Here is a 13,228-nt window from a genome sequence, read left to right as displayed (position 1 = left end):
TATCTATCTATCTATCTATCTATCTATCTATCTATCTATCTATCTATCTATCTATCTATCTATCTATCTATCTATCTATCTATCTATCTATCTATATATATATATATATCTGGGGTGTTGATGCAGTCCGATCCATCTACATACCTATACATCTATCTATCTGCAATGTTTGACCGTCGAGATAGAGGTGCACCGAGGATAGAACAGAGTATACAACATGCAGAGTATCCCTATCCCAATGGCTGATGTGCGTGAAACGAGGTATCGTCGCAGTCAAGAGAAAGAAATCAACAAGCCGCAATGTTTGGCGCAACGTACTTGCAGCGTCGTCTCGATCGGTGCTTTGAGATCCACCACCATGTGATGCGCACTCATCAGCTCGGTTGTGAGGCGGTGAATACGCGCTTTGAGCTTGGTGTTGGTTGCTGGAAGAAGGCGATTCGTGCAGTTGTACACGGCGAGGGCCGCGGCCAGCCGATCGCGCTTCTCAAACGCCATGGCCAAGTGCAAAAGCTTGCGAATGGTATCAACAGCACTACAACCTCCTTAGCTTAATATCAGATCTTGATCGTACCTAGGTTTGCTGACCTTCTCGGGGGTCTGGTACGCATCCTTGGTCGGCGTGATGGTCGGTGGGAGGTTGGTGAGGTTGCTACGTAGAGTCAAACTACAGTCCGAGGGGCCATTTTGCTTACCTCAGCGGCTTGCGCGCGGTCGTTAGCGGAACAATGTTCTCCCGCCGCATCGGAATCCGGCTCGGTGTCTTGGGTGTGCCCGTTGGCGCCGCCTTGAGAGTGACTGGCGTCTTGGGTGGCGACTCGAGCTTTGGCTTTTTCACTGGCTCGTCCGATGCAAGGCTTACTGCCCGCGGACGCTTTGTCGTCTCGGGCGTCTTTGTGTGTTAACTCTGACGCCACGCTTCCAGGCGCTCTTCGAGGGAGCTGAGCGTTGGCGTCGGTTCGGGGGGTGGCGACGTCTCGGACGCCATTCGCATCGGGCTTCGGTACGTCGTTGGGAGACGGACCTTGGCTGCGTATTGCAGTGCGTGCAAGGCGTCGTCGACGTTGGCCGTCGAGACGGTGCAGATCAGCGTCGCTGCATGCACATCGCGGCAGAGTCCGTCGTGCAAAAGGCGCGTGAGCTTGCTATCGCGGAACGGCATGTGCGCCAGCGACTTGCCTTCGTTGATCGCACTGAGAACTTTGCCGAGGACGAAGAACGTCATCGCGTTGCTGCTGCTGTCGCTGGACCGAGGCTGCAGGCTCCGTCGATGCGACTCGTCGACGCGGGCCAAGTCCACGAGATGGATGGTCCCGGTCTTCGGTTCGCCGTCGACGCCGGTCGTTTGCACCGAGAACGTGACGACTTTGTGGCTTTCGCAGCTTTGGGCGCAGCTCGCCTGTTCGTAGAGCCTAGTAAACTGCGCGAGCGTCGTGATCGGCAGCCGGGCGAGACCGGGAACGACAACGCTGCCTGTCGCCGACTGCCGGATCGGGAGGTCGGTTCGATCGCTATTCGTATCGAGAAGATCGAAGACTTTGTTGCGGTGGATCTCGAGGACGCTCAGCTGGATCGTATGCAGGGGCGCTGATGCGTGCTGGAACTGGAGCAAGCGCTGCATCGTGCGGGGTACGAGGCCCGCGCTCGTCGTCGATCCGTCAACCGTAAACGTCTTGCCGCTCTTGCTTGGACCGTACGCGATGAGCGTCGTGCTCTTGCCGTCAAAGGCGAGCGGGATCGCGCCGGCCATCTCGCGCCGGAAGAGCTCGTGCTGCGTCGCTGTCTCGTCGTAGCACTGGTCAAACTCCATGCGCTCGTCGCCGATTCCTGCACCACAGCCTCGTCCAAGTGCTGCGTTAGCGCAATCTCGCTCCGTTTCTTGGTCCACACAAGTGACCGGCCCCTTATCACGCGCTTCTACCCGCCTCGACCACGTCCCTCAACCGAGAATTCACAAATAAAAGAGAAAGTCGGACAACATCATGTAGTTTGGACTAGAGGGCCGACTAGAACAACAGGAAGCACAGTCATGGCAATGGCTGTCGCATGCAAACACAACCTTGATTCGATCAGAGTCGTTAAAACTGCACTCGGGTCTTCATCGACACCATGCGTTTGTCCTCTGCGCCTTGGTCTTCATTCGCGGATTCCCCCGCCAGCTGAACGTCATCAGTAATCACGACTTGTCCCATGGCCTCGTGCACTTTGAAGATGAGCTTGTAGAGATCGATCTCGAGGCGCTCGGTCGTTGGCGGCGCGCCAGCGAGGAGGTTGGCATTGTCCAAGTAGAGCAAATCCGCGATCGTAATGTGCAGCACCGGGCGGCCTATCGCATCGAGCTGCCACTCTTCGTGCCCCAGCGCGATCTCGTGCGCAATGTTGACGTCAAAGTGCGGCATCGCATTCGCGGCGTCTTGTCCAATCACGCCAACGACGGTGGCCATCGCTTGGTCCGTCAGTGGCGCCGTGCCAATGCTGGCTACGTACGCAAGCTGCGCCGTATGCCCAACCGCACGGTGGAGCATGACAGCGATGGTGCCAAACTGACGCGCGTTGCCACGCTGCGGGCCGAAGATCTTGATCCCGACCGCGGTGCGAAGAGATGGAATCAGTCGAAAGTACCCGCGAAGCCACCGGAGCATGCGCGGAAAGCTGCGGTTCTTGAGCTCAACCTCCACGACCATGCACAGTCTGATGTTCTGGCTGTCGCGAAACTTCTGGAAGACGGCCAAATCGGGCAGCCGCGTCTGTCCCAGCAGCTTCAGATCAAAGCCCGTATAGACGATCAAATGGTTTCCTTGCTGGGGAGTGAGCAAGTTGTTGAGGTTTTGGACTCCAGCTTGGTTCGGCTTTCCAGTCGCGCGGACAATGTAGACGGACGCCAGCGTCGCCGGATCAGCCGCGTCGCCGTGAAACCGGCAGCTCCAAATGACATTGAAGAGACGGTTGTCCAAGCCGTGCGTGAGCCAGTGCACGAGAGGCACGTTGCGCGCAATGAGAAGCTCCGGCGCGTCTTCGTCTTGCGAGAGGTAGACTCTGGCCGCCGCCTCGAGCCCTTGGCGCGTAATGGCACCGTCCATGACGCTGAAGACCGGCGACGAGGCAGTGGGCGGTGACGAGGTCGTGGAGGCCGTTGGGGTGCTGGTCGACGTCGGGCTCGTTGACATCGCAATGTCGGATTTGGTTTTCTCGTTGCCGTTCGGGGTCAGCTGGCCCTTCTCGGAACGGCCCTTCTCGGAGCGGCCATCCGGAATCGCCCGCTTCGCGGGGCTGTTGCTTCTTGCGCCCGTGCTTGCGCACCATCGAAATGTCGGGACAAAGCAAGTTGGAAAGTGCAAGCCCATGAGCAGCGCCTCGACGAGGAAGACAAGATGTCTTTGATTTCACCGCGACTTTAATGGCGTCCAAACCCGGTGGCGACTTGAAGTTTGTATCGGCTACCCTTTGCGCTGCAATAGCACGACAGCGCCAGGTCTCGTCTGCGGACAACGAATTGAGTCTCTGCAGTCCGTTGATGGCGGCGTGTGCATTGACGGTGCCGCTTGCAATTCCACCATTGACACCTCGTCGCGACGAAGCTGAGGACGACGATGGCTCCGTGGAGCTAGCGGGCAATAACCTTTGATCTTGCGCCTTGGCTCTCGTACTAAGGCGCCAGATCGAAGGTTAGTAGCAAATGCGGTCGGGCCTGCGAGAGTTGGATTTCAAAGAGGCGGCAGTGGCGCAGCGAGCGCAATCGACTTCGCGCGTCGACCAAGGCGAGTGTCTCGGGGTGTCTGAACGGTGGTTGAAGCAAAGACCCGCTTTTGTGAGCTGCGTCGCCATCAGAGGTCGCTAACAACCAATGCAATAAGTCAAATCTAGTACTGTAAACATAGTAGTAGTTAGTGCTCGACCACGACAACGAGTTAGTCTAAAATAAAGCTCATGGACGATCGTTTCGAGAGGTCGGCGACAGACGGCAGCGCGCCGGGCGCTTGCTGCGGCGGTTGCTGCATTTGGTGCGGTGGCGGCGCGTATTGGTGGGGCGGGTAGTTGGTTTGGTGCTGCGCGTACTGCGGGTGTTGCTGCTGTTGTTGATGGTGCGACGGCGGTGGCTGATACGACTGCTGCTGGTACGACTGCGGCGGTTGCTGCTGCTGCGGCGGCTGGTTGTAGTAGCCCTGCTGCGGTGCGTTCGATGGCGCGTACGGCGGTTGCGCTGACGAAAAGCCGAGCGACGGCAGCGGCTTGGCACCAAACCCGCTCAGCGACGGAATGCCCTGCGACGGCGGCGGCGGCAGCAGTCGCCCGAGTCCGCCTTGCGGGGCTGGCGACGGGATTTGGTTGGCGTACGGCTGCTGTGCTTCGTGCCCCGGGGCATTCATCGGCGGTGGGGCATACGCCGGCGCCTGGCTGTGCTGGTACCCCGTTTGCTGGTACGGTGACTGCGACTGCATCGGCGGCGGGTTGCCATACCCCTGGTGGTGATGCTGCATGTGTTGCAGTTGCGGTGGTCCCTGGCGGTCGTGCATCGACGGCGCCGGTGGCATCTGACTGTACACGGGCGCGGGCGGCGGTTGCTGTTGTGGCGGCGGCTGCTGGTACGACTGGTGGTACGGCGCACCGTACTGCGGCGGTGGCGGCTGTTGCTGCTGCTGCATGTACTGCACGTGCTGCTGCTGCTGCTGCTGCTGCGGTGGTGGCGCATACTGCATCGACGGGTGCTGCGGCGTCTGCTGCATCATCGCGTGCGGGGGCGGGGCGTACCCGTTGGAGGATTGATACGACGGCGGCGCGTGCATACCATGCTGTGCACCGGGGTACGGCGCGGATGGGTTCATCGGCGGGGGCATCTGCGACGACTGCGGCATGTGGTCCATCGTGTACGGCGTCTTCTCGATCGGAGTGGTCAGCGACGGCGCGGCCGACGGTGTGTGCGATGACATCCCGTACACCGGCATATGCATAGGCTTGGGTGGCGGCGGTTGTTGTTGATGTTGTTGCGGCGGTGGCGCGCTGTAGACGGGCATCGCCGCCGTCGTGATGGGCGCGGGGGCCGCAATCTCGCGTGCGTTCGCAACGGGGCGCGCTGCATCTTTCTTGGCTGCGCGGCGCTCGCTCGTCCGACGTTCGATGGCCTTCTTCTCGACACGTGGCGGCGTCTTGGCCCTGGGCGGCTCGGCCTCGTACATGTCTTCGTCGTCCTCGGTCTCTTCATTGTCGTGACCGGCTTCGTTGCCGTCGCCATGGAACGTCTCGAAGCGCGACGAGTTGTTGCGCTTCTGCATCTCTTCGCGAAGCTCCTTGAGCTTCTTCACCGAGATGCCCATAAAGACGCCAAAGCCGTAGTAGACCTCTTCCGCCGGCGCACCGCGGCCGCCCGTGCTGGCTTCGATCGCCATGTCGTACGCCGAGCTCAGCTGCTCGCGCTCCGAGACCGACATCGTGCCACTTCGTCCCTGGCCACCGCGAAGTCAAAACGCGAATGGCATTTGATCCGGATGGTTCCGGATACGAAGCCCGGCTTCGATCTTTCAAGACCGTTCGTATCACGTGGTATCATCGTCTCGGTGGCGCGAGCCATTACGTTGACGACGGCGCCCAACCAGCTCTTGGCATCAACCTCGCCCATGGTGCAGTCGCTTGCACCCGGCAGCACCGGCTGTTTCTTCACGTTTTGAGATCGAAAAAGGACGTTTTGGAGCCTTTTTGGAGCCTTTTTGAGCTCAAAAATGGAACTTAAGACAAAATTGACTGTAGTCTGCAATAGCGGATCAGTGTACACTCGACAAGAGCCCTAACGTAGCAGATACTCGCTGTCTACTACAAACACGCGATAGCTTGACCAAGTCCACCAACGCTCTTCGGACCAAGGATGAGCCTGTGGACTGGCCAGCTGCGGTCCAAAAGAGGGGGCCCCATTCTGGATTCGTCGCCGATCGCAGTCCAAGTGCACAAAGCATTTGTAAGCCACAATGCTCGGGTACCCCCTCCACCAAGTAGGGGCCCCTACAAAACAATCTACAACCCACACAACATCGCAGGTTGGCTTTTTTAAATTGGTTACCAAGCGGCATAAAAATATGGGGCATTGTCGCCCTGAAAACATATTTTATTACATATAAGATCGAGTGTACTGCGAGGCGAGATGGTTTAAAATACGATCCAATTATAATACCTGACACGGCGAAAATAATTAAATTTTGCTCGGATCCGAGCGGTTTGCAGGGATTGTCCACAAGTCAATACACGAGCAGCAGGAAGATGGGGAATGCCAACACCAAGGGCGGCAGCGGCAAGCGGCGCGAGCGCAAGACGGGCGCGCCCGTGACGCCGCCGGCGCGCAACAGCTCGTCGGGCCGCAACAGCGCGCCGGGCACGCCTCCGCGCCCCAGCGCTGCACCGGGTTACACGCCGCCGGCTGCGCCCGCGGTCGCCAAGCCCATGCCGCCGGCCGTGCCCGTGTCGACGAAGGCGCCTAGCGCCGCGCCGGTCTTGAGCAAGGACAACGTACGTGCCAGGCGAGGCTCAGATGTACGCTGACCACGCCTTGCTAGATCACGGGCCATCTCGGCGATGTCTTTTCCGTCTACAACGTCGAGAAGAAGGAATTGGGCCATGGTCACTATGGCACGGTCCGCGTCGGTACGCACAAGGTCACGGGTGCGCGCGTCGCGATCAAGACGATCCCCAAGGTCAAGGTCAGCCGCCCCGAGACGTTGAAGCGCGAGATCGAGATCCTTCGCGTACGCCCCACTCTTTTCGGGCCACGAAATGCTCACGTCTCGTGTTGATCTAGTCGGTCAGCCACCCCAACATCATCAAGCTCTTTGATGTCTTTGAGGACGCGCGCCACTTGCACCTCGTCACGGAGCTGTGTACGGGCGGCGAGCTCTTTGATCGTATCATCTCGCGCGGGCACTACACCGAGGCCGACGCGGCCAAGCTCGTGCGCAAGATCCTCGACGCGGTCAAGCACTGCCACGACCGCGATATCTGCCATCGGTACAGCACCGAACATCGAACCTGGCGTCTCATGGTCATGTAGTGATCTCAAGCCCGAAAACTTCTTGTTCGAGACGAAAGAAGAGAGCGCGGAGCTCAAGGTCATTGACTTTGGCCTCTCGCGCATGGACGCGGCGGGCAGTGACGCGTACATGACGACGCGTGTCGGCACGCCGTACTACATTGGTACGACCTCGAAGCTCGCATGCGCGCGGCTAAACTGTCGGATGGAATAGCGCCCGAGGTGCTCGGCCGTCACTACGACAAGTCGTGCGATCTCTGGAGCATTGGTGTCATCATGTACATCTTGCTCTGCGGGTACCCTCCGTTCTACGGCGACAGCGACCCGGAGATCTTTGCGTCCGTGCGCTCGGGCAAGTACTCGTACGACACACCCGAGTGGGCCGGCGTCTCCAAGGAGGCAAAGGACCTCATCGACCACCTCTTGCTTCTCAACGCGTCCAAGCGCCTCACGGCCGAGCAGGCGCTGCAGCACCCGTGGCTCATGGGCGCGGCGCCGGCCGTCGAGCGGTCGCTCAACACCAACATCATGACGAGCTTGAAGCGTTTCCAAGGCCACAACAAGCTCAAGAAGGTCGCGCTCGGCGTCATTGCCGACCAGATGACGGGTGCCGAAATCAACGAGCTCAAGAAGACATTTGCGATGATCGACGCGGACGGCAACGGCGTCATTACGATGCAGGAGCTCGGCGCGGCCGTGCGCGACATGGGCCATGGCATGCTCGAGAGCGAAGTGCTGCAGCTGCTCCAGGGCCTCGACATTGATGGCGACGGCAACCTCGTACGTGTCCGACACATATTGTCTGGTGCTCCACAACGAATTTGGTGATTGAACGACCGATTTGTAGGACTACAATGAATTCTTGGCCGCGACCATGAAGCGCAACGATTTCAACAAGGAAGAATACCTTGTGAACGGTACAAATCTCGGGAATTGAAGTGGCGATACCGAGATGTCGACGTAGCATTCAACTACTTTGACACGAAGAAGCAGGGCGTGATCACCAAGGACGACTTGATCCGCTTCATGGGCAGCGAGGAGCATGCGCAAGAGGTCATGAGCGAGATCGACTCGAACGGCGACGGCCAAATCAGCTTTGAGGAGTTTGTTTCGATGATGCAGAAGCGCGGGCTCGGCGAGGACCTCACGCCCCGCGGCGACGCCGGTCCCCAAGGCTTTAGCGCGGTTGCTGCGCCCAAGTCGCCGGCCAACTCGGCGTCGACGGAACTCTAAAAAGCTTGAAATTCGTGCTCTTTAAGTATCCCTATCCTACTATGTATCAACTTGATACTAGTGATTGGCTTTTTTGCGGCTGTTGATGCGGTCGTGGCGCTTCTCGGACTGGAGCTTTTCCATGCGCCGGATCGCGTCCATCTCGTAGCGCTTGGCGCTGTTGGCGCTCACGTCGACGATCGCACCCCGCTCAATGTTCATCGCCGCCTCGAGCTCGGCGCTGCGGCCTTCGTAGTGGGCTGTGAGCAGCTTGTTGAACTTCTTTGGCACCGGCGGTTCAAACCCGTTGAAAATGAGGCGGCCCGGCGCCTTCTTGTCCTTGGTGCTCTTCTGCGTCGTCGTTGTCAGTACCTTGGCTTTCGGCGCGATTGAGGGAGCCGTCGACAAGGCTTCGTACAAGCTAACACGGGGCGAGACGCGGAGCTTGTTGAGTCGCGCTGACACGTCGTTGGTCGTCGCTTCCGTACCGAGAACCGGGGCTTGCTGCAAGGCCGCGACGGCCTCGGCAACCACATCCCGGGTCGAGTTCGAGGCGGCGGCGGTGGCGGCGGCGAGCGACAGCCGCAGCGCCGGCAGCCGCGCCGACGCCGACGTAAAGTCACACGTGACGGTGACTTGGATCTCCATGAGCGGCGTAAACGTCACAACGTCGCGGCCGCGCCACTGCACACTCAGCGAAACGTCGTCGACGAGCCGCAGCGTCGCGCTTGGGAGCTCCCGCGCCGACGGGTCAAACCCAGAGCGCGCGGGCGACGTGCCAGCGGACGGGACCATGGAGGCGTGGACGTGGACGGCGCCGTCGCGGTCCTTGAGGTAGACGGGCCCGCGCACGTCAAACTGCGGGATGAAGACGAGGAGGCCGTTCTGCTTGAGGTGCGTCACGACGGCGTTCACAGTCGTCGTGTGCGACTGGAAGTAGAGCGCGAGGAAGAGCTCTTCGCACGCGCGCGCCACGTTCTTTGCATTGCGGTTCTGCACATTCATGTGCTGGCTCTGCAGCACCAAGTCGGTCGCCGTCATTGGGTCTGTCATTGTCATTGTCACAGGCTGCGGTGCGGACGTCATAGGTGGCAGTGGTGGCAGCAACGGCGTCGGCGCCACGTACGTCGTGTTCAAGACGGACGGCGTCAAGGACTCTGGCAAGACCAGCGGCGCATCGGCGCGCGCCGGCTTGGTGGTCGTTGTCGTTGTCGTCGTCGGTGCCAACGTCGCGAGGAGCTGCCGGTGCACGATGAGATCCGCGTACCGACGAATCGGCGATGTGAAATGCGTATAGTGGGAGAGACCGAGGCCGTAGTGGGCAAAGCCGCCGAGGGCTTCGGACGCGACAATGTACTCGGCTTCCGACATGGCGCGCGTCGCCATCGACTTGAGAAGCGCCAGCGTATCGGCATCGACGGTGGTCGCTACCGCCTCGAGGGAGGCCTGCAGCGTCATGTTGCTCGTCGTATCCAACGACAGCTGCTGGGTCGCTGCGAGCGCGAGAAGTGACTTGAACCGGTCGCCCGACGGCGGCACGTGGCGACGGACCAGCGCCGTCTTGGGAAAGCACTCGACAAGCCGCGAGGCGACCGTGGCGTTGGCGAGGATCATGAGCTCGGCGATCGTGCCGTGGATCTCGAGGCTCTCCTTGACCTCGACGCGCCAGTCAAACTCGCCCGTGATCTTAAACTTGAGCTCGCTGCTCTGCGTCAAGTCGACCGCACCGGTCGCCGCGCGCTGCGCATAGAGCCGGCGTCCGATCGCACGCAGAAGTTTGAGATCGTCCCGCAGAGCGGGCTGCAGACTCGGCGCGATCGGCCGCCCCGCCGTGCCTTCGCCGACCACTTTCGTGTCGAGCGGGTCGTTGGCCGGCAAGTCCGAGAGGAGCCGGTCGGCTTGATTGTACGTCATGGCGGCGACGTTGTGCACGATCGTCTTCGCAAAGGTCGTGCGACTCGGTAACACTTGGAGGTCGGCGTCAAGCTCCCAAAACACGCTGAACGCAAGGCGGTCGGTGTGGCCGTGGAGCGAGCAGAGGTCGCCGCTGAGGAGCACGGGGAGCATGTCGAAGCGCCGGTCGACGAGGTACACGGTCGTCGCGCGGTGCCGCGCGTCCTTGTCAAGCGCCGAGTCGAGCGTGACAAAGTGGCCGACGTCAGCAATGTGCACACCGAGCTCGTAGTGTCCGTTGGGTAGCTTGCGGATCGACATGGCGTCGTCAATGTCCTGGCATCCCGGCGGGTCGACGCTCAAGACGCGGTGCGTCTGCCGCAAGTCGCGCCGGGACGCGACTTCTTCGGACGGGATCGTCCACTCTACAGCAGCAAACGTCAGGCCTCTGAATCGAAAAAAACGAAGCGTCTACCACGCGTGAGGGGCACCTTGGGTCGCTTGGACGTGTCGCAGATGGTCAATGCGTCCCAGTCGACGTCCGCGACGTCGGGCAAGCAGGCCAGCGCCCGCTCGCTGAACCGCGTGGCATGCGTGGCGTGCTGCACAAGGAGCGCGCGGATCTCGGTCTCGAGGTCGCCCACGGGCCCAAGGACCTGGACGTAGTGGCCCGACGGGTAGAACGAGTCGAGCGGCCAGTCGTCAATGGCAATCTAGTGGATCCCGGCGTTAGACTATCGCATCGGTATGTCACATTTAGAAATGACCGTGAGCCGGTGGTCCACCAGCTCGGACGCATTGAGCGTGCGGAGACGGACTTTGGGGTACCGCAAGTCCATCGGCACGGCGATGACATAGTCGTCACCAGCCACCACCGTGTTGGACAAAATGGTCGCCACGATCTATGACAACGTTAAGCTGGTCGGCGCAAGGAGGACGGTGCAACCAGCTGCGACGAGCGCTCGGTGACGTTGATGACGCGGGCGGTTGGGACGCCGCGACCCGCCGGCGCGAGGCGCTTGACGTCGTCGGTCGCCACATGCACGAGCGTCGTCGTGGACTCGGGCTGGAGCCAGTCGGCCTCGGGCAGCAACTCGACGGCCACGAGGTCCCCGTGGACCGCGCGGTTCATGGCGTCGCGGCCATAGACAAAGAGCTCGTCGCCCGCTTTCGATTTGACAAACGCTTCGAGCGGGTGGTGCGCACTCACGCGGAGCCGGCCGACGTGGTAGGCGGCCGCCGGGAGCGTCGACAGGTCGGTGTACGACGCACCTTCGCTCGCCTTGTTGCCGCGCCGGCTCTCGAACGCCAGCGCGAGCTCGGACGCGAGGGCGCGCAGCTCTGGCGACGGGCAGTAGGCCTCCATGTAGTCGCGGCACGAGAGCACGCGCAGTCGCGGCGCCTGCAGCGAGGTGAGCGCCGACAGTAGCGCAGGGTCTTCGGACAAGACGATGAACGACGCGCTCATCGAGTGCGAGAGGTACCACTGCATCGTTCGAAGAATCGCGCGGCGATCACGGTCCGCAAAGCTCTCTTGGTCGACGACGCCGCGTGTAGCGTGCACGCGCGTGGGCACAAAGGTCGCTGCAACGTGGCGGTTTGGAAAGTACCCGACCGTGTGCAGCTGCGCCTTGTCGGACGTCTCGTCGAGCCACGCCTCGATGCGGCCGACTTCGCGCGACGACGCCACATCCAGCGTCCGCTCCAGCACGGTCTGCAACAAGAGCAGCTGGTTGGCGCCAAAGGCCTCGTGCTCGAGCAGGTCGAGGTACATGGCCAAGGCCGTCGTGTCCGGCACGAGGATGTACGGCGCGGCAGCCCGCACGACCGCGGCCGGTGGGATCAGCTCCGCGCGCTGGCACACGCGGCAGGGCGCCAGCGCGCAGTGGACGTCGTCGCGCAGGTACGTCTCGGCGACCTTGACGTTGCCGGGCTTCTTGCGTCGGCTCTTCTCGAGGAACCGGCGGTCGAGGAAGACGCTGCTCGTTGCCATCGCTGATTGTGGCAAGTGCCAACGGGGCTACGTATCCGGATGGTCGCCGGATACCGAAGAGTTGCGTCGACGTCAAGACCAAGAAGACTCTGCAGGTCGGCACCAAGATATGCATCAATAAGCAATAAGCTCAAGCTATACGCTATACTCGATGTGATCCAACGAGATAGTGAATTGTGGTCAACTATGTCTTCAAATGTACAGTAATGTCCTGTGAAACTGTTGTGGCGTTTGGAAAGGGCAAACTCGCACCATGGGCAAACTGGCGCGGGCCAAGGACCGGCGCGCGATCCTCGAGGCCACCAAGCAAGATACACACACCAATATGGACCAAGTCACGTGCTTGGAGAACCTCTGTCTCTGCTTGCAGTCGTCAGCGCAGCACGCACTCGCCAACGCATGCCTCCACGACCTCCTCGCCATCTACGCGGCAACATACGCGAGCGACCACGAAAAGGTATTGCGCCTCCAACAAGCTGTTGCGGCCACCTATGTCGCCCAGGTCCCTCGTCGTCCTAACGCGATGACAGCTCATCCATAATCTAGAAACGGTTCGATGAGGCATATGCGCTCTACACGCACGTGATTGAAGCCACGTCCGCCAAGCACGGTCGACAGCATCTGGCGGTCGCCCATGCGATCGAAGGTCTCGGCCGCGGCTATTTTCTCCAAGGCGCCTACGAGGTACTAGCCATCGTTGCCTCGCCTCCTCCCCATGGTATCGGTAGATGGCCGAGGCAGCGTTCAAGGAGGCGCGGTCCATTCTGCTGCAGCGGCTCGACGCTGGCAACGAGGAGCTCAGGCGCGCGTCCAACAACCTCGCGGTCGTGGCGCTGGCCAAAAAAAATCGGAAATCGACGCCTCACCGACATGGTCACGGAAAAATACTCGAACGAGGTCGTCGACGACCTCTCGCAGGCGGCGCCGACCACGATTCAGTCGGACAAGCTCACGATGGCCGGTGGCGGCAAGGCCATCTCGACGGAGGCGTACCACCCGAACCCGAACGCCGTCATGGACCTCGACTCGGGCCGCACCGAGCTGTAGACCATTGCGATGTTGTAATACCAGTGGTTTACTTTGTCTATCTTGAGAGACGTGACAATTGCCATCGCATGCAA

General features: G+C 60.7%; 8 protein-coding genes across 8 annotated transcripts in view; 2 read left to right on the top strand and 6 right to left on the bottom strand.

Moving 5' to 3' along the window:
* Positions 1 to 273: 273 nt before the first annotated feature.
* SDRG_12919 (hypothetical protein) lies at positions 274 to 745 on the bottom strand (the record flags this gene model as incomplete). Its single annotated transcript, XM_008619002.1, has 3 exons — positions 274 to 535; positions 575 to 652; positions 696 to 745. The coding sequence occupies 3 exons, from the start codon at positions 743 to 745 to the stop codon at positions 274 to 276; spliced, it is 390 nt and encodes a 129-aa protein (XP_008617224.1).
* A 149-nt stretch (positions 746 to 894) lies between these two features.
* SDRG_12918 (hypothetical protein) lies at positions 895 to 1,810 on the bottom strand (the record flags this gene model as incomplete). Its single annotated transcript, XM_008619001.1, has 1 exon — positions 895 to 1,810. One exon carries the CDS (start codon positions 1,808 to 1,810, stop codon positions 902 to 904), a length of 909 nt encoding a protein of 302 aa, XP_008617223.1. The 3' UTR covers positions 895 to 901.
* Positions 1,811 to 2,047: 237 nt separating this feature from the next.
* On the bottom strand, positions 2,048 to 3,344 carry SDRG_12917 (hypothetical protein; the record flags this gene model as incomplete). The annotated part of the gene is made up of 1 exon (XM_008619000.1): positions 2,048 to 3,344. One exon carries the CDS (start codon positions 3,342 to 3,344, stop codon positions 2,079 to 2,081), a length of 1,266 nt encoding a protein of 421 aa, XP_008617222.1. The 3' UTR covers positions 2,048 to 2,078.
* Positions 3,345 to 3,845: 501 nt separating this feature from the next.
* SDRG_12916 (hypothetical protein) lies at positions 3,846 to 5,456 on the bottom strand. The gene has a single exon (XM_008618999.1). It carries the CDS (start codon positions 5,424 to 5,426, stop codon positions 3,909 to 3,911), a length of 1,518 nt encoding a protein of 505 aa, XP_008617221.1. The 5' UTR covers positions 5,427 to 5,456; the 3' UTR covers positions 3,846 to 3,908.
* Positions 5,457 to 6,246: 790 nt separating this feature from the next.
* SDRG_12915 (CAMK/CDPK protein kinase) lies at positions 6,247 to 8,242 on the top strand (the record flags this gene model as incomplete). Its single annotated transcript, XM_008618998.1, has 7 exons — positions 6,247 to 6,492; positions 6,540 to 6,728; positions 6,782 to 6,987; positions 7,031 to 7,173; positions 7,224 to 7,789; positions 7,857 to 7,926; positions 7,974 to 8,242. 7 exons carry the CDS (start codon positions 6,247 to 6,249, stop codon positions 8,240 to 8,242), a joined length of 1,689 nt encoding a protein of 562 aa, XP_008617220.1.
* SDRG_12914 (hypothetical protein) lies at positions 8,193 to 12,112 on the bottom strand. The gene is made up of 4 exons (XM_008618997.1): positions 11,061 to 12,112; positions 10,882 to 11,016; positions 10,590 to 10,827; positions 8,193 to 10,539 (listed from the first exon to the last, which is right to left on the bottom strand). The coding sequence occupies exons 1-4, from the start codon at positions 12,105 to 12,107 to the stop codon at positions 8,300 to 8,302; spliced, it is 3,660 nt and encodes a 1,219-aa protein (XP_008617219.1). The 5' UTR covers positions 12,108 to 12,112; the 3' UTR covers positions 8,193 to 8,299.
* A 248-nt stretch (positions 12,113 to 12,360) lies between these two features.
* Positions 12,361 to 13,154, top strand: SDRG_12913 (hypothetical protein; the record flags this gene model as incomplete). Its single annotated transcript, XM_008618996.1, has 4 exons — positions 12,361 to 12,609; positions 12,654 to 12,791; positions 12,836 to 12,931; positions 13,026 to 13,154. The coding sequence occupies 4 exons, from the start codon at positions 12,361 to 12,363 to the stop codon at positions 13,152 to 13,154; spliced, it is 612 nt and encodes a 203-aa protein (XP_008617218.1).
* Positions 13,155 to 13,182: 28 nt separating this feature from the next.
* Positions 13,183 to 13,228, bottom strand: part of SDRG_12912 (hypothetical protein) — a gene marked incomplete at both ends in the record, with an annotated part of 540 nt that continues 494 nt past the window's right edge. The window contains one exon of the mRNA XM_008618995.1: positions 13,183 to 13,191. Coding sequence (XP_008617217.1) covers positions 13,183 to 13,191 — 9 coding nt within the window. The remainder of the gene's footprint in view (positions 13,192 to 13,228) is intronic.

The sequence above is a fragment of the Saprolegnia diclina genome (assembly GCF_000281045.1).
Source record: "Saprolegnia diclina VS20 unplaced genomic scaffold supercont1.53, whole genome shotgun sequence".
Lineage (NCBI taxonomy): Eukaryota > Oomycota > Saprolegniomycetes > Saprolegniales > Saprolegniaceae > Saprolegnia > Saprolegnia diclina.
Note: the sequence above shows the minus strand (reverse complement) of the source record. Positions and strands in the feature narration are given on the sequence as shown.

Bases quoted from the DNA above. Each gene is read 5' to 3' on its own strand.
- SDRG_12916 (XM_008618999.1), bottom strand. From the start codon at position 5,426: ATGTCGGTCTCGGAGCGCGAGCAGCTGAGCTCGGCGTACGACATGGCG.
- SDRG_12914 (XM_008618997.1), bottom strand. From the start codon at position 12,107: ATGGCAACGAGCAGCGTCTTCCTCGACCGCCGGTTCCTCGAGAAGAGC. The intron at 11,017-11,060 runs GTTGCACCGTCC...ACGTTGTCATAG, and splicing joins CCGAGCGCTCGTCGCAGCTG to ATCGTGGCGACCATTTTGTC. The intron at 10,540-10,589 runs GTAGACGCTTCG...TTGCTGCTGTAG, and splicing joins CAAGGTGCCCCTCACGCGTG to AGTGGACGATCCCGTCCGAA.